This window comes from Phalacrocorax carbo, chromosome 28 (assembly GCF_963921805.1).
Source record: "Phalacrocorax carbo chromosome 28, bPhaCar2.1, whole genome shotgun sequence".
Lineage (NCBI taxonomy): Eukaryota > Metazoa > Chordata > Aves > Suliformes > Phalacrocoracidae > Phalacrocorax > Phalacrocorax carbo.
In genome coordinates, this window is record NC_087540.1 from 3,429,093 (window position 1) to 3,455,581 (window position 26,489).

General features: G+C 61.4%; 3 protein-coding genes across 16 annotated transcripts in view; 2 read left to right on the top strand and 1 right to left on the bottom strand.

The window, feature by feature from the left end:
- Positions 1-5,323, top strand: part of POGZ (pogo transposable element derived with ZNF domain) — a 38,186-nt gene extending 32,863 nt beyond the window's left edge. For all 11 annotated transcript variants that reach the window (XM_064474767.1, XM_064474766.1, XM_064474764.1 and 8 more), the window contains 5 exons: positions 264-404; positions 1,046-1,105; positions 1,429-1,541; positions 2,302-2,326; positions 2,465-5,323. In XM_064474767.1, coding sequence (XP_064330837.1) covers positions 264-404; positions 1,046-1,105; positions 1,429-1,541; positions 2,302-2,326; positions 2,465-4,040 — 1,915 coding nt within the window. In that variant the 3' untranslated portion in view covers positions 4,041-5,323. The remainder of the gene's footprint in view (positions 1-263; positions 405-1,045; positions 1,106-1,428; positions 1,542-2,301; positions 2,327-2,464) is intronic.
- A 1,721-nt stretch (positions 5,324-7,044) lies between these two features.
- PSMB4 (proteasome 20S subunit beta 4) lies at positions 7,045-9,615 on the bottom strand. The gene is made up of 7 exons (XM_064474780.1): positions 9,456-9,615; positions 8,948-9,154; positions 8,380-8,526; positions 8,118-8,199; positions 7,913-8,029; positions 7,668-7,756; positions 7,045-7,184 (listed from the first exon to the last, which is right to left on the bottom strand). Exons 1-7 carry the CDS (start codon positions 9,575-9,577, stop codon positions 7,172-7,174), a joined length of 777 nt encoding a protein of 258 aa, XP_064330850.1. The 5' UTR covers positions 9,578-9,615; the 3' UTR covers positions 7,045-7,171.
- A 482-nt stretch (positions 9,616-10,097) lies between these two features.
- Positions 10,098-26,344, top strand: CGN (cingulin). Of its 4 annotated transcripts, none has more exons than XM_064474777.1 (21): positions 10,098-10,116; positions 16,079-17,130; positions 17,296-17,399; positions 17,646-17,715; positions 17,930-18,025; positions 18,324-18,475; positions 18,808-18,949; positions 19,032-19,244; positions 19,586-19,734; positions 20,008-20,149; positions 20,235-20,435; positions 20,655-20,861; positions 20,945-21,202; positions 21,707-21,877; positions 21,988-22,149; positions 22,649-22,738; positions 24,031-24,114; positions 25,022-25,140; positions 25,248-25,356; positions 25,480-25,643; positions 25,719-26,344. In XM_064474777.1, the coding sequence occupies exons 2-21, from the start codon at positions 16,102-16,104 to the stop codon at positions 25,858-25,860; spliced, it is 3,804 nt and encodes a 1,267-aa protein (XP_064330847.1). In that variant the 5' UTR covers positions 10,098-10,116; positions 16,079-16,101; the 3' UTR covers positions 25,861-26,344. The 4 variants fall into 4 exon arrangements, with proteins under 4 accessions (XP_064330847.1, XP_064330845.1, XP_064330848.1 ...); XM_064474775.1 differs by having other exon boundaries at positions 10,110-10,164; XM_064474778.1 differs by having other exon boundaries at positions 10,110-10,164; positions 17,299-17,399.
- Positions 26,345-26,489: the final 145 nt, after the last annotated feature.

Sequence of the window (26,489 nt, forward strand, 5' to 3'; positions counted from 1 at the left end):
CCATCCTGTGTCCTGCTGCCTTGTCTTCAAGTTCCTTTTTTTACTTTCTTTTTTAATGTATTATCCACTCTCAAATTGTGTACTGACTGCAGCAAGTGGGAAAGGTTCGGCCCGAGGCGCCCTAGGAAGCTAGGGTGCCCGATGAGACTAGTTCACAGACTCGTAAAAGTTTACATGTAATTAATTCTTCTCTGTCCTGGTGATTGTTAGAACTCCAAAGACGCCTGTTCGGGCACTGATGAAAATGTCCCTCTTCTCTTCAGGAGCGTGCTGGGGCGGCAGACTTGTCTGGAGTGCAGCTTCGAAATCCCCGACTTCCCAAACCACTTTCCCACCTACGTGCACTGTTCGCTGTGTCGCTACAGCACTTGCTGCTCCAGAGCTTACGCCAACCACATGATCAAGTACGTGTGACTCTGAACGCTGCGGGAGAGATTCCTCCTGCCTCGGCTGCGGGAGCGCCTCTCTGTCGGTCTGTCTGCGCTGTAAGAAAGGGCTGTCGGGAAGCTCCGGCTCGCTGCAGCGGCTTGTAAGAACCAGGCTGTATTCCCTGTCGGCGCAGGCTTGGGTGGTGGCTTGCAAACGAGAGGAGGAAACTGAGCACAAGAGCCGAGATTCATTCCCAGCTGTCGGTGTTGCAGCTAATGACGTGTGCGCTGCAGGCTGCTGCAGAGAACTGACATTTTTCAGTGCTTCTAGGGTTTCTTGCAAAATTCTCAGATTTAATAATTACAAAAATACTAAAAAACTTTAAAAACCAAATTATTCCGTGCTTCTGCAAGCCTGTGGTGCGTTACGGGACCACGGGTGAGCCGCAGAACAGGATGGCAGAACAGTTACTCCAAAATCTGGGCATTTTAAAATGTTATTGGAAGGGCTTTTTTATTTATACACAGCGTTTTCATTTCCCTGAACGCAAGACTGGCAGACAAAATATTATTAAACCCAGGACTGGGTCTGTCTCTGTGATGTATTTTGCATGGTTTTATAGCTCTCTAAATACCCAGAATAATTCTGACATTTGATAAACTCTTTTGTCTTACAGCAACCATGTTCCTCGGAAGAGTCCAAAGTACTTGGCTTTGTTTAAAAACTATACTGCCTGGTAATGGAAAACTTACTGCCTTATTTTAATCACCTGGGAATCTAATGCGCATTCGCTTTCTGATCTTCCAGTTCCTTTCTTTCATGATCTGCCTCTGAAGAAGCTCTGTTTATTTTTTTGCCGCGCATGAGAATGTGTTGAATTAAGGGCAGCGTGTGGAGGCTGCCCTTGCCTCCCCGGGGGAGTTCATGCTTCGGGGCGGGGACGCTGCCTGCACGCGCTGGAGGGCGACGGGGGTTTTTTTAATTGTTGGTGAGGGGATGTAGGTGTTTCCGTATCTGACACTAAGCTGGCTTCTCTCCTTTTCGATTTTTCCCTTCCAGTGGTGTAAAGCTGTTCTGTTCCTCTTGTCTCTTTGTATCATCTGAGGGTGATGCAATGGCCAAACATCTGGTCTTCAATCCATCACACGAGTTTAGTAACATTATTTTCCGAGGTAAGAATTTGAAAAGGATCGGAAAAGTTGCAAAAAACGAACGCAGGACATAATACATCAGTTCATAGACTCCAGGTCAAATACATCTTTCTTTAGTATTGGCTGAGCACTTACTGAGTCCTGAGTTCTAACAAAATGCGCGTTGGGGACCTTCTGGAGCTGCCTGAATGAGTCTTCATTGTTATGGAGATGGGAGAGTTAAGCTTCAAGTGGGGCTCGGAGCTCAGCTGTGCCACTGGTAACGCGGTTCTCATGAGATCTTCCCAGGGAGAGACAATGCCGAGGGCTTCAGCGAGTCCCTCTGTTCCTCTGAGACATCATTGTACCTCCATGACACCAGGAGGCCTTAAGCAGCTGCCGATGCTGGGATTTGAATAGAGCCCCAAAGTGGCGTTCCAGCCATTTGCTGTGAATTACCGCAACTTGCAAAGCTTCGGGGCAGTGCCTGCAGGGATCCGGCCGAAGCCGAGCTTCCCTAACCAGGCTCCTTCTGTTATTTCGAGCGGACATGGGGGTTTTGGCCTTTGTCTCTAAGGGTTGCTGATGAGCAGCCTTCTCTTACCAGTCTGGACGTGGCCGCGCTCGGGTGTGGGAGGTTAGGCTTTGAAGGGGTGGATGAGCATTAGCTGTCCCTGCAGAGGGTTGGGATGCTTCGGAGTGACACTGATCCTCCTCTCTGTGAGGGAACTTGTTTGTTCAGGTGACTTAGTGTTTGCTTGCCAAGCTACAAATATCTCTGTTGTTTTGTTTTTCTTACCAGGGCCTTCTTGGATATCACATTCCAGGTAAACTGTTTGTAAACTCTTATCTGCCTCATCTGTTTCAGTTTGTGGGGTTGGTTTTTGGTCTTTTCGCTTGTTTGTTTTCCCTCAACAGCTTTATTTTGTCGGTTTTAAGAAGGTCCTGTGTTCTCTCCCTTCAAGGCACGTTCAGCCCCAGGACAAAAGCATGAAGAATACATGCCCTACCTATTCCCCAAGTAAAGCTGCTACTGTGAAAACAAAGTCTATGTTACCTGCGAAAGATGACCTGGAGCCTGAACTGGTGCCAGCAGCCTACAACAGACCTCTGGCCTGCCAGGAAGAGGAGTGCTTAAATATTGATGCTGAAGACGAGGAGCAGCCAACAAAGGAGCCCGAGCCTGCAAGCAAAAAGGAGCAGCTGTCGGTAAAAAAGCTGCGAGTTGTACTGTTTGCTTTGTGCTGCAACACTGAGCAGGCTGCAGAGCACTTCCGAAATCCTCAGAGGCGGATCAAGCGCTGGCTACGAAGGTTTCAAGCTTTCCAAGAAGAGAACTTGGCATCCCTGTCAGAGGGCAAGTACCTCAGCCTAGAGGCTGAAGAGAAGCTAGCGGAGTGGGTCCTCACGCAGAGAGAGCAGCAGCTGCCTGTGAACGAGGAGACGCTCTTCCAGAAAGCCACCAAGATTGGCCGATCCCTCGAAGGTGGCTTCAAGATCTCCTACGAGTGGGCGGTGAGGTTCATGCTACGGCACAACCTCAGCACGCACACTCGAAGGGCGGTGGCTCACCCCCTCCCCAAAGACGTAGAGGACAACGCCAGTTCCTTCATCGAGTTTGTGCAGCGGCAAATCCACACTCAAGACCTGCCGCTCTCCATGATCGCGGCCATCGACGAAATCTCTCTCTTCCTCGATGTGGAGGTGCTGAGCAGCGACGACAGGAAGGAGAACGCTTTGCAGACGGTGGGAACCGGGGAGCCCTGGTGCGACGTCGTCCTCACGATCCTCGCCGACGGCAGCGTTCTCCCGACGCTGGTCTTCTTCAGGGGTCACGTACAGCAGCCCGCCAATGTGCCGGAGTCTATCATACTGGAAGCAAAGGAGAACGGATACAGCGACGACGAAGTCATGGAGCTGTGGTCGTCCAGAGTGTGGCAGAAGCACACGGAGTGCCAGAACAGCAAGGGCATGCTCGTGCTGGATTGTCACCGAACGCACCTATCGGAAGAAGTACTTTCCTTGCTGAGTGCCTCCAGCACTCTGCCGGCTGTTGTCCCTGCGGGCTGCAGCTCCAAAATCCAGCCTCTAGATGTTTGTATAAAAAGGACTGTGAAAAATTTCTTGCATAAAAAGTGGAAAGAGCAAGCCAAGGAAATGGCGGACTCCACGTGCGACTCGGACATCCTTCTCCAGCTGGTTTTGTGCTGGCTGGCAGAGGTCCTGGAGGTCATTAGTGACTCTCCTGAACTTGTGCAGCAGTCCTTCCTGGTGGCCAGCGTGCTGCCCGGTCCGGACGGCACGGCCAACTCGCCCACGCGCAACGCCGACATGCAGGAGGAGCTGATCGCCTCGCTGGAGGAGCAGCTGAAGCTGAACGATGAGCAGCAGGAGGCGGCGGCGGCGGCTGAGGTCCAGGATCGGGCCCAGGCCGAGGAATCTGCAGACCCAGAAATCCTCCATCAGCTCTTCGAAGGGGAGAGCGAGACTGAATCCTTTTACGGCTTTGAAGACGCCGATTTGGATCTGATGGAAATCTGAGCACTGATCTGCGAATCGTGATCCGGAAAGGGTTATTTTTAAAATAAATGTTGGATGAGACCATTACACTTCCCTGTGGATTTGTGGGTTTAGGAAATTCGTAGGCGATCACTCAGATAAATAGCCATTTATGCTGTTCATTTATAAGTTTTGTGCTTTTTTAAAAGAAAAATCACTGTGTTGGTATTTTCTGAAAATATATTGTGGGTGAATATTTTTGCGTTTTCTTTACCTCACTGTATCATAGTTTTCTGTTTTTATTGTGCAGAAATGTTTTGAATTATACATTGTCAATGTGACCATTTCTAAAGAAAGAAAAAAAATATGTAGCTAATGAACCAGTATATAAATCTTTTTGGTTGTCTTAACAGATTTTTTTTTTTATTATTTTTTTTTTAACACTTGACCCAGAGATTTAGGTTTCTGTGGAAAACTTAGATATGAGTTACTGCTTTAACGTGTGAACCTTCTATAATTGGCCATTAAGATTTGGGTTTGGTTTTTTTGTTTTGTTCTTTTGGGTTGTTTGTTTTGTTTTTTTTTTTTACAGAAGAGTAATTATTTTGCTTGTGAATTTGGACGCGGGGTAAAAACACAAGCGAAAGCATTTTGCCTGTTCAATGCCAGCAACGCTTCTTGGGAGCCACGACACTTTGAACTGGGGTTGAACTGAGCTCCGCAGTCAGGGAGTCGGGGGCGGCGCTGACCCGAACCCCTCGCTTGCCCCCGGGCTCTCTGACCGGTGCGGTGGTTCCTCTCCTCCACCTGGGAAACCGCCCGGCACCCACCTTGCTCCAAAGAATTACTGACAGAGGGTACATGGTGGAAGAGGAAAGTCAAGTCTGTCTTGATCTTCCTGTACAGTAGGTGGGAGTTAAGACTGTACGGACCATTAAATGTTGACCTTTTAACTACTAGTAGTTGATAAACCTGCTTTAACGGTGGCATCAGACACTACGTTCCTTAGAATTAGAAATCTGATTTAATGAAACAAACTGTGATGTGCACAAAAAGAAGACGTTTGTTTTTATTTTTCACTGCCAGCTTAAATTTTTCTACAATTTGCATGTTTGAGGGTTTTTTAATTGTATGTATTATGGTATTAAACGGAAAGCATTTTGACATACAGAATTCAGAAGCACCTGCACCTTTCTGTTTCCATAGAGGTTTTGTGAACCTTCCCTATTACCGAAGGAAAGCAGGAGGCAGCATGTGCAGACCTGTAAATGGTTCATCTTTAAAATGTACATAAGTGGAACATTTAATAAAACCAGGGAAATGGATTTATAAACATGTGTTTTTATTCTGAAGAACTGTTTAACTCTCGTGATAACCGTAACGCTCAATGCAGAGTGGGGCAGCCGCTCCTCCGCGGCGCGCGAAGGCGAGCCCGCCGCCGTGCCCAGGCCGCAGCCTGGCCTCCCTCTCCGTGCCCGGAGTCCTTTAGCACCTCCTGGAGAAACCCAGCCGGGGGATAGTCATTAAGTGTGTTTTACGTGTCACTAACGCTTGAGGCAGAGCGTGGTCCGACTTACCCTCTGCACCCCCTCCCCGCCCTTGAACGACACAGTAGCTTCAGCGGAACAACCTACTCCCCAGTGAGATTCTTTTATTTAAACAAGAAAAGTCTGAAAAATCATTAATAAAATGCTCTCCTGAATAAATATTTTTACTGTTGTTTATCTCGGGTAGTAGTAAATACCACTCTTGTGTATGTACTTCCTGCAAGGCTAAGGAGCACCCGCTTCAGCCCTGGGCGGAGGGCGCGTTGTGCCGCTTGGCTGCCCCCCTCCTGCAGCCCGCCGGGCCGCGGCGTCTCCCCGCTCGCAGGGCCCTCGCCGGGGCTTTCTGGAGCCCTTGATCCCGGGGTAGCTGCCCTCAGCATGCAGAGCAACAGGAATTTGAGTAGGGAGGGCTTGGTCCTTCTAACCTTGGTGATTAGGGAAAACTAAAGGAACTGAAATCAACCCCCTTCTGTTTTTCCCCTCAGTGCCTTCAGCTGGAGCGTTGCTGGCTGCCGAGAGCCGCGGGACGACCAAGGTGTGTGCGAGGGTACCTTGCTGGAAGGACCCGGTGCGCAGCGGCTGGATCAGGCTGAAACCCCGCTCTGGAAACGCAGCCTTACCCTCCCGGTGTCGCCTCCTCGTCCAGCCCGCGGCGCTGCCCGGCGGAGCTGTGCTCTGCGGGCTGCGGCCCCGCGTCCGTGCTGGCCCGGCCGTCTGTCTGTCCAGGGAAGCGCCGCGGCGTTCCCGACGCCCGAGTCGCATCGCGCGCTCGGCCAAAGCAGCGGGAGCCGTCCGATGTTTGCGTTAAGCCGTGGGCTATTCGCTATTCTTTTTAAACAGAAAACTTCTTGAAGACGTGTTTTCCTTCTGTCCGCAGGTGGCTCTTCGGGGCTGGCTGAGGCTTCTTACCTCTCCTGATCAGAGCTCGTGGCGGCCTGGATTGCAACTGCTTGTGGGAGGAACGCGGTACATGCTGAAACCCCCCGGGATTAGTCGGCTCCGTTACAGACGTCACCGGTCAGTAGGTGTTTCTTTCATTAGGGCAAGTCTCAGAGTGACTTGCGTATTTAACTTAAGATTTAGCAAAACGAGGCCAGCGCTAAGCCGGGGTCCCGCAGCTGAAGGCTCCAGCTCTGCTCTGGAGTCGTCCTACGCAGCAACGCAAACCTGCGGCTCCGAACCCTTCGCTGAAATGGAGAAAGCGGGCGCCGTCACGGTCGCCCCCGGCCGAGAGCCTCGACCCGCGTCATTCGCGCCCGCTCGGTCCCCAGCCGATAAAGGGCTGGGAGCCAGACGCGGGAGGAGGACGGTGTGTTACGTGCTCAGTGGGGCACAGCGCCTGCCCCAGTCACACAAACAACAAAAGCAGATATTTTTGCCGCCCTCCCGCAGCAGAAGGACTCGTGGCCGTTGATAACCTTCACCGCTTGAAACCAGGAGGCTTCCTCGGTCTGCAGCACCCCGCAAACTCAATCCCAGCCCCACCACACACACACAGCCTTGGTGTAACAGGTTTATTTAGTTTCCATAAAAAGTCAGGTCAGAGCTTCAAAAGGGGAAACGGATGTACAGCACCTACAGGGGGTGATAACGTGGGCACAGCAGCCTGCAGCAGCTCTTCGGGGATCACTCAAAGCCACTGCAAGAAGATATTGGGATAAGGTCAGGGCACCACACAACCCGCACGCGGTCACCGCACTAACCGAACCACCGTTCTGGCTTTTATCGGGCGCTGCCTGCCAGCGACATCTGTTCCGAGGAAGCACAAAGGCAGCAAAGCAGACGCCCATCAACACAAAGCCTTCCCGCTCCTGAAGGGACTTGCGCTAACGCCCTCAGGCCTCAGCCGCGAAGGAGAGAGCAGCCACGCAGAGAGGCGAGCCCAGAGCTGCCTCCTGGGGCGCGGGGAGCCGGTGCTTCCTCCTGCTGGCCACACTCCCCCAAATTCAAGGATTTGGATGCAGCAGGGGATCAAGGAGACTCCTACAGAAGCGTGTGGCGGGATGGCATCCTGCAACGTCCCCCAGCCTTTATTAAGCACTTCATTTCGTGCCTTTGGGCTTTGCCAGACTGCCGACTCACAGACTAAGAGCTCAAAGTGCATGTAATCCATGAGCTTTACCTGATGAGGTGTGCTATTTCCCAGTTGGCTTCCAGGGTCAGGGGTCCTTCCACCTCCACGCCCTTCTCCGTCGCAATAGCTACCTCATACTGGGGAGAGAAAACACTGACAGTTCTCAACGAGGCCTGACTTCCAAACCTGGATCTAAGATCAGAGACAGAAGACGGCCTGGTGCGAAGCCTGGAGGATCAGCCGGAGGTGCGCAGCAGCTCTCCGGTCAAGGCACGCCAAAGCTGGGCACTCACCCTGTTGAATGATCGAGCATCTCTGTAATACAAGATTTTCATGCAACGCTCAATCAAGTCACGGGCCTCCTCCTTCGTCAGGCTGGGTTTCTTCTCCAAGGCTTCCCTCATCAACGGCTGGGGGAAAAAAAAAAATCCAATAGCTCGGCAGCTCAGTCACCCAGCGCTGGGGTCGCTTCAGCAGCTGAGCAAGAGCGTTCTCTACCTGAGCTAGGTACGCTCCGTAACCCGTAGCAAGCGTAGGGGCTTCGTAGGCCACGCCGAGCATGTCCACGTAACCTAGGAAGCTGAAGGGGCAGATCTGTGAGCACGGCGGCTGCGCAGGCAGGGCTGTGGCGGGGAGGGACTCGGCTTTTGAGCAGCTACGCCCAGCCAGAGACCTCTCTGCATCCCACGCCATGTGAAGCAGCCCCACGGAGGGACACGCAGTAACTGTCACACGCTCCGCATCGCTCATCCTCACTCACCCCTCGCCATTGTAGTAGCCCCCGATGACAACAGTGTTCCAGAGCGGATTTATCTTGGACCTCCGGTTGTACATGACTCTTGTCAGCCAGGAATGGATGGCTTTTGGGCTGTAACTGTGACCATCTCCCAACAGCTCCTCGTCGATTCTAATTTAGGTAGAAATTTCACCCAACTAAGAAGAGCTGGAAACCACCCAGTAAGAGAGCAGCAGCCCACCTCCAGCTGTACCACCAGCAGGACAGAGAACCCTCCTGCAAACTCCCCGTGGGCTGTTTTGAAACAAGACCTTACAAGAGGTGAATCAGCCAAAGACCAAAAAGAATAACTGAAACCCTTTCCCCACAGTGCTCAGTGGAGAATCTGGAAAAGATGCTTGTACCAAAGGGACTGGTAAAGGACAAGGGGGATTTCAGCTCAGCTTTGACCCTGCTCAGTGAATGCATTTAATTACATTTCAGTCCTTTGAGGACCAGGGAAGACAGAGCAGCACGGCACGGTCAGGGCGTGCGCCGCCCAAGCCAGAGCCGCAGGGACGCAGATGAGGCAGTCGGGGATGGGAGAACTTACACCATCTGGTCGATGATCTGCTTGAGGTACTGGAAGTCGGCGTAGTCGCCGGACGCCCCCAGCATGGTTGTGTCGTTCACCTTCAGGAGCCTGGAGATGCCGCGGAAGCGGGCGAGGGAGCCGTAGGAGCCCATCATGTCCGCAGCGATGATCACCCCACCGTCGAACTTCGCTCCCAGCACCGAGGTGCCCGTCACCATCGGGGTCCTGAAGACCCAAACGTCAGCGCTGCCCCAGCACCAGCGAGGCCCCGGACTCCCCGCCCAGGTCCGCAGTCCTCAAACACCCCCAGCCCCATTTCTTCCATCCCAGCCCTCTCTCAGCTCCCTCAGCCCCGCCTCCCACACCCAGCCCCTCTCTGCTCCCCCAGCCCAGCTCCTCCCCGCTCCCCATCTTTCCCAGTCCTCCCATCCCAGCCCCCAGGACCCCTCCCCTGCATCCCCAGCCTCTCTGCTCCCTCCCCGCTCCACAGACCCCCCTCAGCCCCTCCATCCCCTCCAGCACTCACAGCGTCCGGGTCAAGGGCAGGGTGCCGACGGTGGGGCTGGGCCCACCGAGAACGTACGTCTGGCCCGGGGCCGGGCCCCCGGCCCAGAACGGCGGCGGCGCCCGCGCTCCCCCGACCTCCATCTTAGTCACGGTGCGGCCCGCTCTGCGCAGGCGCGAAGGAAGCGCGGCCCCTCCCGGCCGCCGTAGATCGAGGCGAGGCGGCGCGGTGCCTCATTGGGTGTGGCCAAAGACAGCCAGGCGCCATCTTCTGCGTGGCGGAACTCTCCTGTGTGGGCCACGACCCACCCTCTCGGAGCCAGGGGCCTCGATCCTGCGCCCCGCTGCAGGCCTGGGAGTCCCTCCGCTGTCCCTGAAGGACCTAGAGCCTCAGAGGCCCCTCAGGGAGGACGGAAGGGCGTCTCGCCGTGCCTGGGGGGCAGGCAGGGACGGGCGAAGTGGGTCAGGAAGTTCAGCTCCGCCACCACCGCCGCCATTTCCTCCTCAAGATGGCGGCGCTCTGCTGACGGCACCGCCTGCTTCACGTGACCGCCCTCCCGGGGCGGACCGTTAGCGAGGGGTGTGTTTATAGGCGTGGTAAAACGAGGTCTGTGTCCCGCCCCGGGGCGGGGTCGGGAGCGGCGCGGTCCAATGGGCGGCCCCGGGGCGGGGCCTGGGCGAAGGTAACAGGTTGCGGTGGGCAGCGGCGGGAGCGGAGCCGGCGGCGGGCGGTGAGCGGGGCTATAGGGGCCGCTGCCCCGGGAGGGGTCCCGCCCTACGGCAGCGCCTATAGGGGCCGCAGGGGCCGCTGCCCCGGGAGGGGTCCCGCCCTACGGCAGCGCCTATAGGGGCCGCAGGGGCCGCTGCCCCGGGAGGGGTCCCGCCCTACGGCAGCGCCTATAGGGGCCGCAGGGGCCGCTGCCCCGGGAGGGGTCCCGCCCTACGGCAGCGCCTATAGGGGCCGCAGGGGCCGCTGCCCCGGGAGGGGTCCCGCCCTACGGCAGCGCCTATAGGGGCCGCAGGGGCCGCTGCCCCGGGAGGGGTCCCGCCCTACGGCAGCGCCTATAGGGGCCGCAGGGGCCGCTGCCCCGGGAGGGGTCCCGCCCTACGGCAGCGCCTATAGGGGCCGCAGGGGCCGCTGCCCCGGGAGGGGTCCCGCCCTACGGCAGCGCCTATAGGGGCCATAGGGGCAGCTGTCCCGGGAGGGGTCCCGCCCTACGGCAGCGCTTATAGGGGCCGCAGGGTCTATAGGGGCTGCTGTCCCGGGAGGGGGTCCCGCCCTATGGCAGTCTATAGGGGATGGGTCTGTAGGTGGTGTCCTTCCTGGGCTGTGCCCTGCCCCGTGGCAAAGGCTATAGGGGTTGGGTCTGTAGGCGTCCTTTCTGGAGTGTGCCCAGCCCTATGGCAGAGCCTATAGGAGCTGGGGCCATAGGGGCTGTCCTTCCTGGGGCATGCCCTGCCCTATTGTGGAACCTATGGAGGCTGGGCCTGTAGGGGCTTTCCTTTATGGGGTGAATCTTGCCCTATAGAAGATCCTATAGGGACCCTTGTCCTTGGCATCTGCTCTACCCTACAGCAGTCCCCACAGGGGTTCTTCTCCCCAGGGTGTGACCTGCCCTATAGAAGATCCTATAGGGCTCCCAGGTGAGGGACCTGCGTTGTCCCTGTTCTACTGCTCGGCTCCCCTCCATCAGGGGTCTGCTGTCCCCTATAGCCCCTACGGGAACTTGCCGTATTTACTTGCCCCCTTATTCCATAAGGGATCTGCATTTCCCTATGGAAGTTGTACCTGCAGGTGCTCTTGCCCTTTGAGGAGGGGTCCCTAGAGCATCCCACCATAGGGCCCTCTATAGGGGCAGCAGCAGCCGTTGCCACTCCTCATTAGTATTGGGATCGTCCACCCCCGGAGCCGTGAGCTCCGGTTACGTCCCGGAGCCGGGAGGAGCCTTTGGGACCTGCCGGGCTCGCGGGATGTTTCGGGGGGGAGCGGAAGCGCTGCGGGGCCCCTCGGAGCCGCCGGACGCGTTATCGTGCGGAGCCGCCCTACTTCGCCGGCCGCCCGGGGTGGTATTTTTAGCAGCCTTTTTAAATAAGAAAGAAAAATCTAGGGCTTGGGTGTCATCCCTGCTGCCACCTGACTTATTCGCTGCCTCGAGACCTCTCTGCGTCGCGAGGCCCCCGATGTGCGGGTCTCGCTAACCCGTCCCCATCCTCTGCCGCTGGTGCAAGCTTTTGTTTGGGAGGGTGTTTGCGGCTCGCTGCGGGCTGGCTTTGCTCTCCCGCCACCCCGACCAGTCGAGCTGGTTTGTAGTTGGGCTGGGTTTCCATCTCCATCCCCCTAGATAAGTTGCCATTTGCCGCCGGAGCCCCTCGTTTGCCACCGGCGCCCCTTTTCCGCTGCGTCACGGCTGCGCTACCCGCAGCGTCTCCCCTCGGCATCGTCTGGTTTGGGGGTGGGAGCCGCTGCCCCGGGGACGGAGGCAGTGCCGCACCCGGGGGCTCAGTGTGATGGCCGTGTGTTTGCACGCCAGGGCTCGTGTCCGCGCTGCCCAACCTGCCCTGGGGATCGCAGCGATGGGGGGGGTCGGGGGCCCCTGGTTTGAGGTGAAATCAGGGCATCCAAACCCCCCAGAGACCTCTTGGCTTGTGCGGATCCACTTTATGCCCTTGGGCTCTTCCTCACTCCCCACCAGTGTCCCCCAGGAAATATTTATCCCTGTGAGCGTGTGGATCAAAATAATTCTGGTTTGAAAGGCACAGCTTGCTTGGAAACCAATAAACCGATCGGTGCCGTGGTAAACACCTTACGGTGTGGTTTGTGCCGTGCCGGTGGTCTCAGGGCACTGCGGTGGAGCACCGCCCTCGGCGTGACGACGGAGAGCGCGGTTCAGTTATGGGTCTGGCCCTACGGCCGTGGGGCGCGGAGTCCCGCAGGAGGGGACGGGGCTTTCGGTTTCTGAAACAGGGCCCTGGAAGAGTCAGGGAACGGGATTTTCCAGTATCTGGGTTGATGATTAACCTGAGGGCTCTGCCCGCGGCTGAGTTGGCATTCGAAGGAATTCGGTTCTTATCAGCTCTGGTGGGAGCCCCAGGGGACGTCGCCTGCGGGTGACCCTCATCCCCCACGGACAGCCCCCCTCCAGCCCCCGCAGGATGCCGGCCAGCGTCATGACAAGCCCGTCCCTGTTGCGTGACGCAGCCGCAGGTGCCCTGGTTTCGGGTTCCTCCGACCCGGCCGTCAGCGCACGGTTCATGTGCTTGGCTGAGGATTTATCAAGGTTTCAGGCTCCGGAGTTTGCGGGAGAGCCGGAATAGCCGGTCCCTGCCGGTGTCGGTCAGGGCGCAGGCACAGCGTGTGCTGCCTGCACCTGAAATCAGGCCCGGACTTTGGCCCCGAGCAAAACCAGGGCTGTGTACAAACACGGTTGAGCAAGCAGCCTTGCAGGTGAGCAAAGCTTTGGGGAAACCCTCCGTGGAAATAGCCTAAACCGTGCCGGGAGCCAAAAATCAGGTGGTGGGGGAGAAACGCCGGGTTTGTGCGTCTCTGCTAGCCCCTTCCCCGTGATGTCGGTCTGGACACTAGTGCTTTGGGGTAATCCAACAGCTTTTGCTCGCCGTGCTCGGGGGGGTGCAGCAGCCGCACGACCCGACCTGCTCCGGTCGGACCAAGCTGGTTCGGAGATGGGCTCCGGCTTCACCGCAAACGGTGCCGGCTCCTCGCCGGTGTGCTGGCGTGTGGCTGCCTGCGGCCGAGTTACCCGGCTGACCTCGATGGGGGAGGATCAGCCCGACCTGGCAGCCATCGCCTTTCCCACCTGGGTGTTTTTGATGCTGGAAGGGAGCGGGGAGCCGGGGGGAGCCGCGGCGGCGCAGGGCCCCGCTCAGCGTAGGAGCCTTTTCCAGCACCGCCTGCAAATTGCAAAACAACTTTCTGGGTTAACATCGTCGGCACAAAGGGCTTATTGTGCCGCCGATCCGGGCGAGCGGAGCTGGCCGCCCGCCATCCCCGGCGCTGCCGGCCGGCGGCGTGATGCCAGAGGTGCGTGACCACTGGCAAGAGACCTCTCCTGCCGGTTCACTGCCTGCCCGCCCCCGCCAGCCCCGCTCTCGCCTTGGCCGGGCGCGGGACCCCCACTGCTCGGTGCCGCTGTCGCTGCCAGCCCGACCCAGGGCAGGGTTAAGGTGTGTTGGAGTATGACACACACCCTGGGGACAAGAACCAGCCTATTTTTAGCCCTGATTCTCCATCCCTCCTGCTTTCAGGCTCCTTCCCTGTGGTTTCCAGTGAAATCCTCTCCCGGGGCTGTGTTTCCAGCCCGGGGCTGGGTGTTGTTCTCCCACACAGGAATGCAATCCGGCTCCAGCCCTTTATCTGCGAGCTGGAGCCCTTCCAGGAGGAGGGAGGCATTCCTGGGAGGTTACTGGTCGGGCCTGGCTCACCTGCTTCCTCCCAGCCTCCCGAATGCCCGACTCATGGCACCGGAGCCCCCCAAAGCCAGGAGCAAAGCTGCGCATCTCGAGCCAATGCTCCCTCCTCTCCCCGGTCCGGCCCTGCGCCAGCTGGGTTTGAGCCCAGCGACATCCCCAACCGCATCCGAGCCCCGCGGTTATCCACCACCTGGTTCCCGCTTGTGCCAGGGCGGGGGCGGGCGGCGGGGCAGAGCTGCGTCCTTTGCCGGTGGCAGTGATGCCGGCACAGCCGGTGCTTTGCTTGGCGAGCTCCTGCCCCGCTGGCAATGCCACGGGAGGATGCCGTGATGCCACACTGCCTCTTGCCACCCATCCAAAGGTCTTCCCAAGGTGGGTGCTGTGCCCAGGACTCGTGGTTCCCACCCCGATAGCAGTCAGGGCTGAACCCTCTCCCCGACCGGGCTGTGCCTCGTCACTGCCTGCACTTTGGACACTGGCAGCTGTGGAAAACTGGATTTTGCTGCCGAAGCTGGTTCCCTCTCCTTGGTTTGTGGCTGCTGGTCGGTGGCCGTCCTGTTCCTCCCAGACCCCCCGTCCCTCCGGCTTGGAGGGGATCCTGCAGCGCCCGGAGGGACAGGACTGATGGGATTTGCTTCAGGGGCTCTCGCTGCCAGCGCTGGGCTCAGGGTGTATTTATAGAGGCTGGTGTCTGTTGCTGATCTCGTTAGCTGTACGCTGTGCAGGGATAACAAGCTCATGAGGTGGGGCTCTTCCCCCATCCCCTGTGCCAGCTCCTGGGCTGCTTCGCCTGCCAAACAAACAGCCGGTTCCTTGCCCGCCGCTGCGCGCAGCTCCTGGTTGCTGCCCTCGCTGCTGGGTCGGGGGGGGGCAGGAGGCCAGAAGGGCTCGTTGTGACTCCAGCAAAACGGAGGAGCCGCAGGAGCCGCCCCTGCCGAGTTTGGCCGGGGGACGGGAGCAGACGGCGGCGGTGGGGAGCTGGCAGGGCCAGGGGTAGCAAACGGCTCGTCCTTCCTGGCACTGCCCGGCGGGGTCTGCGCGGGCCCCGCTGCTGCCTCCGGCCCCCGCTGCTGCTCCGGGCTGTCTCTGCAGAAAGCTGGGTCCCACGGCAGTGGGGCTCGGGCTCCAGCTTCTCCCCCGCGCTGGGCACAGGAGGAGATGCGGGCTCGGGGCTCGCAGGAGGATGTGGGAGACCCCAGCTGTGCTGGGTATCCGCTGCTCCGTCTGCATCCGTGCTCCACCCCTGCCTGCCCCCCGCCCCGGGCTGGGGCAGCTTTGGGGGCGATGTCCAGACCTGAGCTGAAAGCGTGGGGTTTTGGGTTGGCTTTTTTGGTTTCCTCCACACAGAGGATGCGTTCAAGCATCCCCCTGCCTGGATCGGGGTCCCCTTGCATCCTGGGGTTCCCATGGGACACCCTCCCGGGGATGGGGGTGCAAGCTGAGCACTTGGCAGCTCACGTCGCTCCCAGCATCCAGTTTATTTACAGCAGAGGAAGGAGCTCCTGCTGCTCCCGGTGCTCTGGGTGGGTGAAAACACGATGCTGCGGGGCTCAGGGGCTGATGTGGGGCTTTTCCATCACTTAAACCCCCCCAAAGTGTCTATTGGGGAGCTCAGCCCCCCACCGTGTCCTCTGCTCCTGCCGGTCTCCCGCCGGCCAGCATCGCCCTGGATGCCGCCGGGACCAAGGGGGAGGGTTACATCACGCTGTTCCCAATATGTCACTGCTCATATCTGTCCCCTCCCCATGGGACCCGGGTGGCTGCCCCGGCCGCAGGGGCGGCGGGCGCTGGGGGGGATGCTGGGGGATGCTGGAGCTCCGGCTGCAGCGAGGCTGCGGCGCTCCGCAGGCATCTGGGAGGCAGCGGGAGCGGAGCCCGGCTGCGGAGCCCAGCCGAGATCTCTGCCTCCTCTCCGCATCCCCGGGGTCCCGCTGCCAAGGGCGAGCGGCAGGAGACGTGGTGAGGGTCCGGCCGCCGATGCCGCGCAGGGGGTGGGGGGGTTCTGCTCTCCCTGCCCTCGCCAGCATCCCGCCGGGAGCAGCCGGGCGATGCCGGTGCCGGCACAGCAAGCCGCGTCCCCGTCCTGTCCTGGGGACGCTGCAGCGCTGGCACCGGGTGTCCTCTGGCACCCGTCCTCGCAGGAGGGTGCTGCCGGGCCCTCGCCGAGCGCCGTCTCTGGGCTGAGGATGACTCTGCCCCCCTTCTCCCCCCTCCCAGGACCGCAGTGCTGAGCCCTGGGGATGGAGTGGCCAGCGAGCACAGCGATGGCGGAGAAGCAGAACCCCGTGGACTACGGCGTCCAGATCCGCTTCATCAACGACCTGCAGGAGCCCCGGAGACCCCCCAAGGCGCGGGGCAAGCCCGGCTCCTACGGCGTGGCAGTGCGGGTGCAGGGCATCGCCGGGCAGCCCTTCGTCGTCCTCAACAGCGGCGAGAAGGGCAGCGACTCCTTCGGGGTGCAGATCAAGAGCGAGGGCTCCTACCCGAACCCCCCCGCCGGCCCCCAGCCCTCCGGCTCCGTCAGCTCCGACTCAGAGCTGCCGGAAAACCCTTACGCCGGGCGGCAGCCTCGGTACGGCTCATCCTACAGCACCTCGGACGAGGAGCCGAGCGGCCCCTCGGCGACCTCCCGGCATGAGCCCAAACCTCCGCCGGGCCAGCGGCCGCTCGGGGAGGAGCTGCGGAGGACGCAGTCCCACGGGGATCTGCTCGGTGCCGCCGTGGATGAGCCCTTTGCCGCCAGCGCTCCCCGGGGCAGCGGCAGCCGGCAGCACCGGGCTCTGGCCGGCAGCAAAAGCAGCAGCATGTTGAATATTGCACCGGAGCGGAGCAAAGCCACCGGCTCGAGGGCCGCGGGCAAGGACCCCTGCTCGGACACGGAGGCCGCGGTGGATGGCGGCGGCGGCAGCGACGTGGACACCAAACCCCTCTCCTCGGTGGATTCCCTCATCAGCAAATTCGACGGGAAGGTGCAGCAGCGAGGCCGGGCAGCCAGGAGGGGCCGGATCCCTTCGCAGGAGAAGAAACGCTCGCAGAGCCTGGACAGCCGCGTCTCCCAGCGCGACGTGCCGGATGCCGGGGAGCTGAGCGGTGCCCAGCGCCCGGCCGGCGGTGTTCGCCCCCAGCCCTCGGTGCCCACCGGCGGCCTGAGCCGCCCGAGCAGAGCCGGAGGGATGCAGGACGGGGGGACGAGGAGCCAGCGGGCAATCCGGGGCGTGGAGGAGCCCGCGGCTGAGCGGCTGCAGAGCAAAGCCCGGGCAGAGCTGCAGGTACCGGGGGGCCGGATCTTGCCGGGATCACAAGGGTCACAATCCCCTTAACCGAGGGGGCACCGGCACCAAGGCGAGCACCGGCGTCCTCCGGAGCGGCAGGACCTGGGGGGCGGTGGGGGGACTCACGTCCTTGCCAGAGCTGAGCTTTCTCATCCCTCGCAGCAGCTCAAATCCACCCCGGACCTGCTGCGGGACCAGCGGGAGGTCGCTCAGCCTGGCAGCAGCGAGCACCCCAAGGAGCTCATCTACAGCATCCTGAAGGAGGGGTGAGCCCCACAAAGCCCCCTTGAGTAACCCCATCGCTCCCTGCCCCTTTCCCGAAGCGCCAGTGGCTGCACCTGGGATGGTGCGGGGCGGTTTGGGAGCAGAGGTGCCCCTGTGGCCAGCTGGTGCTCAGGATTCTGGGGGAGCGAGTGGCAAAGTGGTGAGGGTGTTCCCGCATTCCGGGCTCGGCCGTCCCCCCTCTCTGTTCCCCCGTCCCCAAACGCTTCCCCCTGCTCTGACACCTTCAGGAGCAGCGAGAGCGAAATCTCCCTGAAGAGGAAAACTGCGCGGCTGCTTGAGAAGATGCAGGAGCTGGCGGTGAGTCGGGGCCGTCCCAGCGCTGCTCCCTGCTTGGAACAGAGACCCGTCCCCAACGGGCGACCCCCTGGGGGCTCCTGCCTTCCCAGCACCGTGTCCTGGCATGCTGGGGACGGGACCCTGGCAGACAGGCGGTAGCTGGGGACCGAGCTGTGGCCCCGGGGGGGTTGTGGTGCCCCGAACCTACCGAGTGAGCCCGCGGGGGTCTCTCCAGGCACCTGCCAAGGACGCACCGTGTTCCCAGCCCCAGCACAGAGAGCTGGCCAGGAAGGTGGAGGAGCTGCAGGAGAAGCTCGACGAGGAGACCAAGGTGAAGCCAGGCAGAAGGTTAGGGAGTCTGGGGGCGTGGGGACACAGTTGAGATATCCCTGGTGGGGGGAAGTGCAATGGGTCCCTGCTCTGAGCCCCCTTCACTTGGGCTTGGGTGCCCAGACGAGATCAAATTTTCTCGTGGGCTGTTTTACACGCTGCTGGGGGGTCTCAGGGGTGCTGGGGGTGCAGACAGCCTTCCCGTCCCTGCTGAAGCCGGGGGGGATGCTGGGGAGGGGGACAGGGAGTATTGCTGCAGCCCCCAGGAGGGGACGTAACCGGTGTCCCCTCTCCTGCAGCTCCGCCAGAAGCTGGAGGCGACCAGGGAGCCGGGGAGGAGCGGCTCCACTCGGGCCCTGGAAGCCCAGCTGCGGGAGGCCGAAGGGGAGAGCCAGCGTCTGCAGGGGGCCCTGGAGAAGAAAACCCAGGAGCTGCAGAGAAGTTTGCAAGAGTAAGAGCTGCCCGCGGGGGCTGCGGCCGCGCTGCCAGCACGCCAGGGCTGGGGGCGTTTGTCTGTCCCCGTCGTGGGGATGCTGATGGAGGGCAGTGGGAGGGTGGCGGGGGAGCCTGGAGATGCAAAGGGGGCTGGGGGAGCGCGGGGTGGGCGGCTGTCGCCCCTGCTGTCCCTGTCCCCTTTGCTGCGCCGGGACGAGCCGCCCAGCGGTGTAGATGCTCACGGGGGGGGGTGCTGCAGGCCCGGCCCTTCGGGGTGCAGATGTGGCCAAGGTCTCGAGGGCGAGCAGGTCCCTGCCAGGCTGTGAAGGGCCCCGCGCTGCCCTCCAGGCTGGGCGAGGTGAAAACAGCCAAGGAGCAGGCGGAGACCCGGCTGGGCGACTGCGAGGAGCAGCTGCTGGCGATGCACCGAGAGCTCGACCGCCTGCGCAAGGGCTCCGGCGCGTCCCCGGACAGTGAAGCCCTGTACAAGGTACGGTGCCGGTGGCGCCGGGGTGTGAGCGTCCCCCCGTGCCTCTTCGCTGCCACCGAGCCCGGCTGTCCCCTTCGCCCAGGAGCTGCTGGAGACCAGGGAGGAGCTGGAGGAGGCCCTGAGCTCCAAACAGCGGCAGGAGGAGCAGCTGCGGCTGCGGGAGCGGGAGCTGACGGCGCTGAAGGGAGCCCTCAAGGAGGAGGTGGCCAGCCACGACAAGGAGCTCGACCGCGTCCGGCAGCAGTTCCAGAGCGACATGGACCAGCTGCGGCGCAGCATGGAGGACATCTCGCAGGTCCGGCCCTGAGGGCTGCTGGGGAGGGACTGGGTCTTGCTGGCGGTGGCTGGGGAGGGTCTTTGCTTGGAGTTGGTGTCCTTGAATTCCTCCTTTAAATGGTCCTGTGCTGGAAATGGGGTTTATCCTGCCCCAAATGCCCCCTTGGAGCATCCGTCTGCCCCAGCACTCGCCGCCCCAGGGCAGAGATGCTGAGGGATGAGCGGAGCCGGTCTGTGGAGGTGTGGGGGCTTCCCGGACCCCTGCATTGGGGTCTATGGGGCGGTTTGGGCAGCATTAACCGGGGCAGGACCTCAGCGTCGTTGGAGCATCCCGTGAGGATGCTCGATGCTTCGATCCAGGATCAGGCCAACCTGGAGTCGGAGAAGCAGAAGATCAATGCCGTGGTGAGGAACCTGCAGCGGGAGCTGGAAGAGAGCACGGAGGAGACCGGGCACTGGCGGGACATGTTCCAGAAGAACAAGGACGAGCTCCGCAACACCAAGCAGGAGTAAGTGCCGGGGCTGCGGCTGAGCCGGAGGCGCGAGCAGCTTTTGGGGAGCTCCAGCCGCTCGTGACCATCCAGCGTCTTTACTCCAAACCCAGTTAAAATGGGTCGGGAGCTGGGATGGGGCTGGTTCTCCTCCTCCTCCCCTGGTCACACAGGGAGGAAGGTGATGGCTGAGCTGGGTGCTGCTCTTTGGGCACGCTGGGACCGGGGAATGGGTGTGGGACGTGGGGACGCAGGGACGGGTTTGGGTGGCCTCATCCTGCCCCTCTCCAGGCTGCTGCAGGTGAAGCTGGAGCGGGAGGAATTTGAGGAGGAGCTGCGGGAGCTGCGGGAGCGCTTCGCAGCCGCCCGGGAGGAGGCGGACCAGGCACGGAGCAGCGCGCTGGACCCCGGCGAGCTGGAGGCTCTCAGGAAGGTGGGTGACAAGGGAGGAGGCGCGCGCAGCGCCGGGGACCGCATCCAGCACCAAGGGTCCCCGACCGCCGCCCCCTCTGCCCCAGGAGCTGCGACAGGCGCGGGAGGCGCAGCGGGAGCTGGCGGCGGAGAAGCAGAGCCGGGAGGAGCTGCTGCGGCAGCGGGAGCGGGAGCTGGCGGCGCTGAAGGGCACCATGCGGGAGGAGGCGTCCAGCCGCGACGGGGAGCTGGAGCGGTACCGCAGGGACCTGCAGCAGCTCCAGGAGGAGCGGGATGAGGCCACCAAGGTGATCACTGGAGAAAGGGCTTGCTCCCAGCCAGCCACGAGCTGAGGAGCGATCCCTGCTCTGGGCCACCGTCGGACCTTCCCGCGAGCCCCAGATTTTGCAGCCCCAGATCCACCCGCCATGGGCTCCTCCCAGTGGATGCAAGTCCCAGTTGCCCACCAAAACCCCCCGGCTCAGTGGCCGGCCCTGGGTCCAGCCCGCGCTGTGGCTGTGTTTCAGGTAAAAGCATCCCTGGAGAGCGCGCGGGAGGCGTCGGAGCAGGCGAGGAAGATGGTGGAGTCCAGCCTGCAGGAGCTACAGGAGCAGAACGACGACCTGAGGAGGAAGGTCCTTGGGATGGAGACGCAGCTGAAGGAGTACGAGCGCTTGGGTGAGAACTGGGAGGGCTCCCAGGCACGGCTCAAGGAGAAGGTCACCAAACTGGAGGTATGGGAGCTGCGGCCGTTCCTGAGCTGCCCTGAGCTGTTCCCCTGCCATGGGAAGGAGTTTGAAGAGCTCCCTCCTTGCAGGCGGAGCGCAGGCGGCTGGAGGAGTCGCTGGGCGAAGCCACAGAGCGGGAGCAGGAGCTGCTGATGGCCAGGCGGTCGCTGGAGACCCGCCTGGAGGAGGCGCAGCGGAGCCTGGCCCGGCTGACGCAGGAGCACCAGGAGCTGAACGTGTCCTACCAGGACGAGCAGCGGCAGAAGGAGCAGCTCAAGCGCGCCAAGAGCGAGCTGGAGGAGCAGAAGCGCTTGCTCGATCGCGCCATGGAGAAGCTGAACAAAGAGGTTGGGGTGCCCGGGTGCCTCCGGGGCCGCTTGCACCCACAGAACCCCCGTCCCATGGGGCATCGTGTGCTGTGACACACGGTCTCTGTGCCACGGGATGGAGATCTCCCATCGCTGGGTTAGGGGAGGGATCCGGGACTTCGGGCACAGATCCAGTTCCCCTGTGGAGCCAGTTGGGACCGATCCTTCCCTGACGTCCTGGGAGACTCCATAAAACCACGCTGTCCCCAGAGATCAGCATCCCCTGCTGTCCCAGGGCCACATTGTCCCCTGCCTTTCCCCAAACAGCTCCTGCAAGAGGCCGGTGCCTGCTCGGAGTCTGGGGTCATCCAGGCTGCTCTGGCAGGGCTCGCACCCCTCGCTGTGATGCTTCTGAGCCCGCGGGGCAGAAATCTCCCCCCCAGCCCATGCCCATGGGTATCTTCCCCCACCTCGGGTCCCATCAGCTCAGGACAGGGGCGTAGGCCGGTCCCCAGCTCCTGAGCTGTCCCCGCTGTGCCGCAGCTGGAGCAGATGACGGAGGAGTCGCACAAGTCGCTGGCCGCGCTGAAGTCGCAGCTGGAGGAGTTCAAGGAGAAGTCGCGGAAGGAGATCACGGACTCCCAAAAACAAGCCAAGGATCGGGGCGCCGAGGTGGAAAAGATGCAGTTCAGCATGGGGCAGCTGCAGGACGAGGTACGACGAGGGCTGGCGCATCGTGGGTCCCCACGCCGTCCTCTCTGTCCCTCCGTGGGGAGCCTGGGGGCACATCTCACGTGGGGACGCCTCTTCCCTCGGTGCTGCAGGTCGCCCGGCTGAAGCAAGCGCTGCAGGACAGCCAGGCGGAGCGGGAGAGCGTGCTGCTGGATAAGGAGGTGCTGCTCCAGCGCCTGCACAACCTCGAGCAGGAGGTGGAGACCAAGAATCGCTCCCAGGACGACCGCTCGCGGCACGCCAAGGCGCTGGAGGTGGGGAGCGCTGCGCGGCGCCCCGAAACCGCTCGCCCCGTCCCTGCAGTGCTGTGTGCTAACAGCAAGGGGCAGAGCTCGCCCAGCCATCCTCCGGCCGAGGCGTTACGCAGCCTGGCAGCGCTGCGGGGGGTGTGCTACTGCTAATATTAATATTTTTTAATTGCCAGTGCAGCCGGCTTTGTTGCGGCTCGGCTTGCCGTGGGCTGTTGCTCTGTGCATTATTCTTCCCCGATGGGGCGGTGGGTGTGCGGGGGTCTGCACAGCATCAACCCGCCATTGCTCACATCCGAGCATCTCCCTTCTCCTGCCTCCCGGGATGCGTCAGAGCTCCCCGGGCCAGTTGGGTTTTGCTGGGCTGGAAGCGTTGGAGCAAACCCCCTTCCTCCGGCGTCCCAGCGCGCTGGCCCCAGCTGGCCTGAGCCGCTCCTGGCGCCCGGCCCCGGCCCGCGGGGACCCCAAGGCCCCTGCTGACCCTGCTGGTCCTGTCGCCTTGCAGGAAAAGTCCAAGCGCCTGGAGGTGGAGCTGGAGGAGGAGAGGAGCACAGTGGAGCTGCTGATGGAGAGGGTCAACCGGAGCAGAGACCAGGTAGGGCAGGCGGTGCCGCCCCGCACCCGGCTGGTGCCGTGGCAGAGCCCCCCGCCCCCGCCCCGGCAAAACAGCGCTGGATAACTCGGGTCCTCGGGTACAACTGGTCACCGGAGTTAAAACCCCATTAACGAGTCATTAGTGAGCAGCTCGGAGCCCTCCCTCACTCTAAATACAATTGAGATGACGGTGTCTGAAAAGCTGGTTTGGGCACGAACGGAAATTATATGAGCTTGGCGCAAAAAAAAAAAAAAAAGAAAGAAATCCCCTGAAATTACAGGGTGAGGTTTGTGTTTGTGCAGGAAGTTGGGGCATAAATTACACCGGTCTCCGGGCTCTCCCCTCCCTCTTAACCCACCTGCTTATTACCTTCAAAGCCGGAGCCGGTGTTTGAGCTCTGCGAGCGGGCGGGAGCAGCCTGCGGAGCCTCCCGGCATCCGTCGGCACTGGGTTTTGTTGGGATCGGCAGCTCCTCTGCTCGTAGCCCGTCTCCCTCCTGCCCCACTGGGATCCAGCCTGGGGCTTGGAAAGGGGATCTCACCCCTCAGGCTACGGCGAGCTGGTAAAATGTGTGGTTTTCCCCTCTGGGAAATGGGCGCATCCCAGGGGAGACTTTTCCCGTGAATCCTGGTAGTGTCTGAAGGACAGGAGCTGCAGAGCAGGGATGTGCATGAAACCGCAGCTGGGTTCGGCTCGGAAGTGGCCCTACCGGCTTTTGGGGCTGCTTGAAGAAAGTTCAATCAATTTTTTTATTATAAACACCGATTTCCTTTGCTTTGAAATAATGCAGAAAGGTGCATATTCTGCCTTGGTCAACCTGAAAGAGGCCCCTGGGGAGGTTCTGGTTTTGCTCCATCGGCGGATCAAACCCGTCCCTGCCCCCGGTGATATCCCGCACAAACCCGCTTTCGGGAAAACACCGGCACGGCTGCGCCGCCGTGCCCCGCGGTGCCGGGCAGAGCTGGGAGCGCAGCCGTGTCCCCAAATCCCAGTCCAACCAGTTTAAGCCCTCCAAGTGGAATTGCAGCCCTCACCTCTGGGCCGCTCGCCAGAACAGCGGTAACTAATTTAGGAAGGAACCAAAATCCTCTCATCGGGGGTTTTTGGTGTCCCCGATACCGGCTGTGTGCCGAGGCACGGCCACGGAGAGGCTTTTGGGTGCACCGAATCCACCCGTGCTCTGCGGCACCGGTGTCATGGGAGGGAATTGCGGCGGCCCCGGTCTCTCACCGAGCAAACGCGGCGGTGAAGGGCGCAGCAAGACCGACCCGTGCCATGTCCTCGTCCCCCAGATCGACCAGCTGCGGGCAGAGCTGCTGCAGGAGCGCTCCAGCCGGCAGGACCTGGAGTGTGACAAGGTCTCGCTGGAGAGGCAGGTAAGGCTGAGCCGCGGAGGCGCCGGATCCAGCCCACAGCCCGGGGACAGCCGGAGGGCAGCTGGACCCTTGTCCCGTGAGGGGTGCGGGCAGGGTCTCTGTGCGGCCCCACTCCTTTCTGGAGCATCCCTGGGAGAGGGACCGTGTCCCCAAGGAGCTTTTCCTGCTGTTCCCCCTCCTCCTCCCTGCCCTCGGTACGGCCCGGCCTCTCCATGTCCCGTCCCTGGCCGGAGCATCCGTGGAGCTGTCTGCCATCTCCGCGGGTGACACTCCCGTGGGATCCCCCCCCTTTCCTCGCGGCTCCCCACCAGCCTGCCCGGGCTTGCACCCCGAACGCTTCATTACCTAACGCCGAGCTGGCTCTTAACGAGACGGATCGATGGGAACTAAGCTCCCCGAGCTGTTCTTGTTCCAGGTGCGGAACTGCCGCTGCCAAGAAAAACACGGGGCTCCTGCTGCTGACGCCGCGGGGCCCGGCAGCGGCCGCCGTCGTTACCGCAGCCCGGTTGACGAGGCTGGGGCGATGCCGCTGTGCGGGAATGGGGAGAGGAGCTGGGTTTTGTGGTGCTTTGGGGGATCTTTTTTTTTTTTTTTTCTGGCCACTGAGGATTGTTTAAGAGCAGAGATTGGGGAGCTGAGGGGGGACGAGCATCACGGAGCTGGCGGGGGTTCGTGCGCGCTGTACATCGCTGTCCCCTCCGGTCTCGCCTCGTGCCCCGCCTGGTGCCAACGTGGCTAACTGCCGTTATATAACCCACCGGGATACGTCCCCTCCTTGGGAAAGGGTTTTGGGCCCTGACTCACCGTCAGGATTTACATAAGTGAGGCTCTGAGCCTTTCCCACTGGGCTGGGAGCCCTGCAGCGAGTGACGGGGACAGCTTTGGGGTTTTTTTTCCCTCCCTGTAGAACAAGGAGCTGAAGAGCCGCCTGGCCAGCTCGGAGGGGCTGCAGAAACCCAGCACCAACGTCTCGCAGCTGGAGGCGCGGGTGGAGGAGCTGCAGGACAAGCTGCAGGCGGAGGAGAGGTACCGGCCACGCAGCCCCCCGCCCCCCCACCCCGCCTCGGGGGGTGCCTTCGCCCTCGCCGGGTGCCAGCCCGGCTTCTTGCCCACGACCCGTTGCTTTGCCGTAGGGAGAAGAGCATCCTGCTGTCCTCCAACCGCAAGCTAGAGAGGAAGGTGAAGGAGCTGACCATCCAGATCGATGACGAGCGGCAGCACGTCAGCGACCAGAAGGACCAGGTGGGTGGCGGACGGGAACCTTCAGAGAGGCCTAGTGGCTTTGGGACCCACGGAAGGCACCCATGGGTGCTTGCCCCGCACCGGCCCTCCTCATCCCATGGGAACGGCTGTGTCTCCCCACAGCTGAGTCTGCGGGTGAAGGCCCTGAAGCGTCAAGTGGACGAGGCAGAGGAGGAGATCGAGCGGCTGGAGGGTGCCCGCAAGAAGGCGCAGCGGGAGCTGGAGGAGCAGCACGAGATCAACGAGCAGCTGCAGAACCGCATCAAGGCCCTGGAGAAAGAGGCTTGGTAGGTCGTGCCGGGCTGGAGGCGGGTCCCAGCCCCGTCCCCGGGCGAGGGCTGACCCCTCTCCTCCACCCCCAGGCGCAAAGCTGCCCGCTCGGCTGCCAATTCCTCCCTGCAAGACGACCAGCTCAGCTCGGACGAGGAGTTTGACAGCGCCTATGGGCCCTCCTCCATCGCCTCGCTGCTCAACGAGGCCAACCTCCAGACCAGCTCCTGCTGACGGCCGCCCCAGCGCCTCCATCCCGCCGCGGAGTCGCGTCCCGGGAGCCGGGCGAGGGACTGGCCGCGGGTGCAGCTGCTCGATGCGAAAACTCTTCTACTACCACTGACATGAAGGAAGGTGCTGCTTGAAACTGCGGTGGGACAGGAAACGCCCCCCGGACGCTGGCTCGCCTCTTTGTCTTCATACGGGTCTCAGGGTGCGTTTGCACTGTGGCTTTTTGCCGGGGGGAGCCGCTCACCGCGGCCGCTGTCCCCCTTGGTGAGCAGGTCCCGCCAGGACACCGGGGCCCTGGGGTCCAAGACTCGGCCCTGAGGGATCCAGTTCCCCTGGGGGCAGCTGGAGTGTGGGGCCGGAGGGGCTGGGGGCACCCGCGGCTCCGGCCGCCCTGGTTTATTTTTATATACAACCACCCTCGGTGTCCCCCCCCCCGCTGCCCTTTTCCCTCTTCAAGTGCTATTTTAAATAAAATCAAGGATCTTAACGCCTGCAGCTCGTCGCTGGAGGGCTGGTACAGGCCCCGGCACGTCGGGCTGCGTGGCACCAGGCTCCTGCCCGGCTCAGGGAACGCAGCTCCTTCCCCGCTCTGCTGGATCTGGCCTAGAGATAAATCCTCGTTATCGCTAATT

Coding starts and splice junctions, on each gene's coding strand:
- PSMB4 (XM_064474780.1), bottom strand. CDS start 9,577: ATGGAGGTCGGGGGAGCGCGGGCGCCGCCGCCGTTCTGGGCCGGGGGC. Junction 9,155..9,455: donor CTGCCCTTGACCCGGACGCT/GTGAGTGCTGGA, acceptor TTGGGTCTTCAG/GACCCCGATGGTGACGGGCA. Junction 8,527..8,947: donor CAGATCATCGACCAGATGGT/GTAAGTTCTCCC, acceptor TACCTAAATTAG/AATCGACGAGGAGCTGTTGG.
- CGN (XM_064474777.1), top strand. CDS start 16,102: ATGGAGTGGCCAGCGAGCACAGCGATGGCGGAGAAGCAGAACCCCGTG. Junction 18,476..18,807: donor CTGCAGAGAAGTTTGCAAGA/GTAAGAGCTGCC, acceptor GCTGCCCTCCAG/GCTGGGCGAGGTGAAAACAG. Junction 21,203..21,706: donor TGGAGAAGCTGAACAAAGAG/GTTGGGGTGCCC, acceptor GCTGTGCCGCAG/CTGGAGCAGATGACGGAGGA.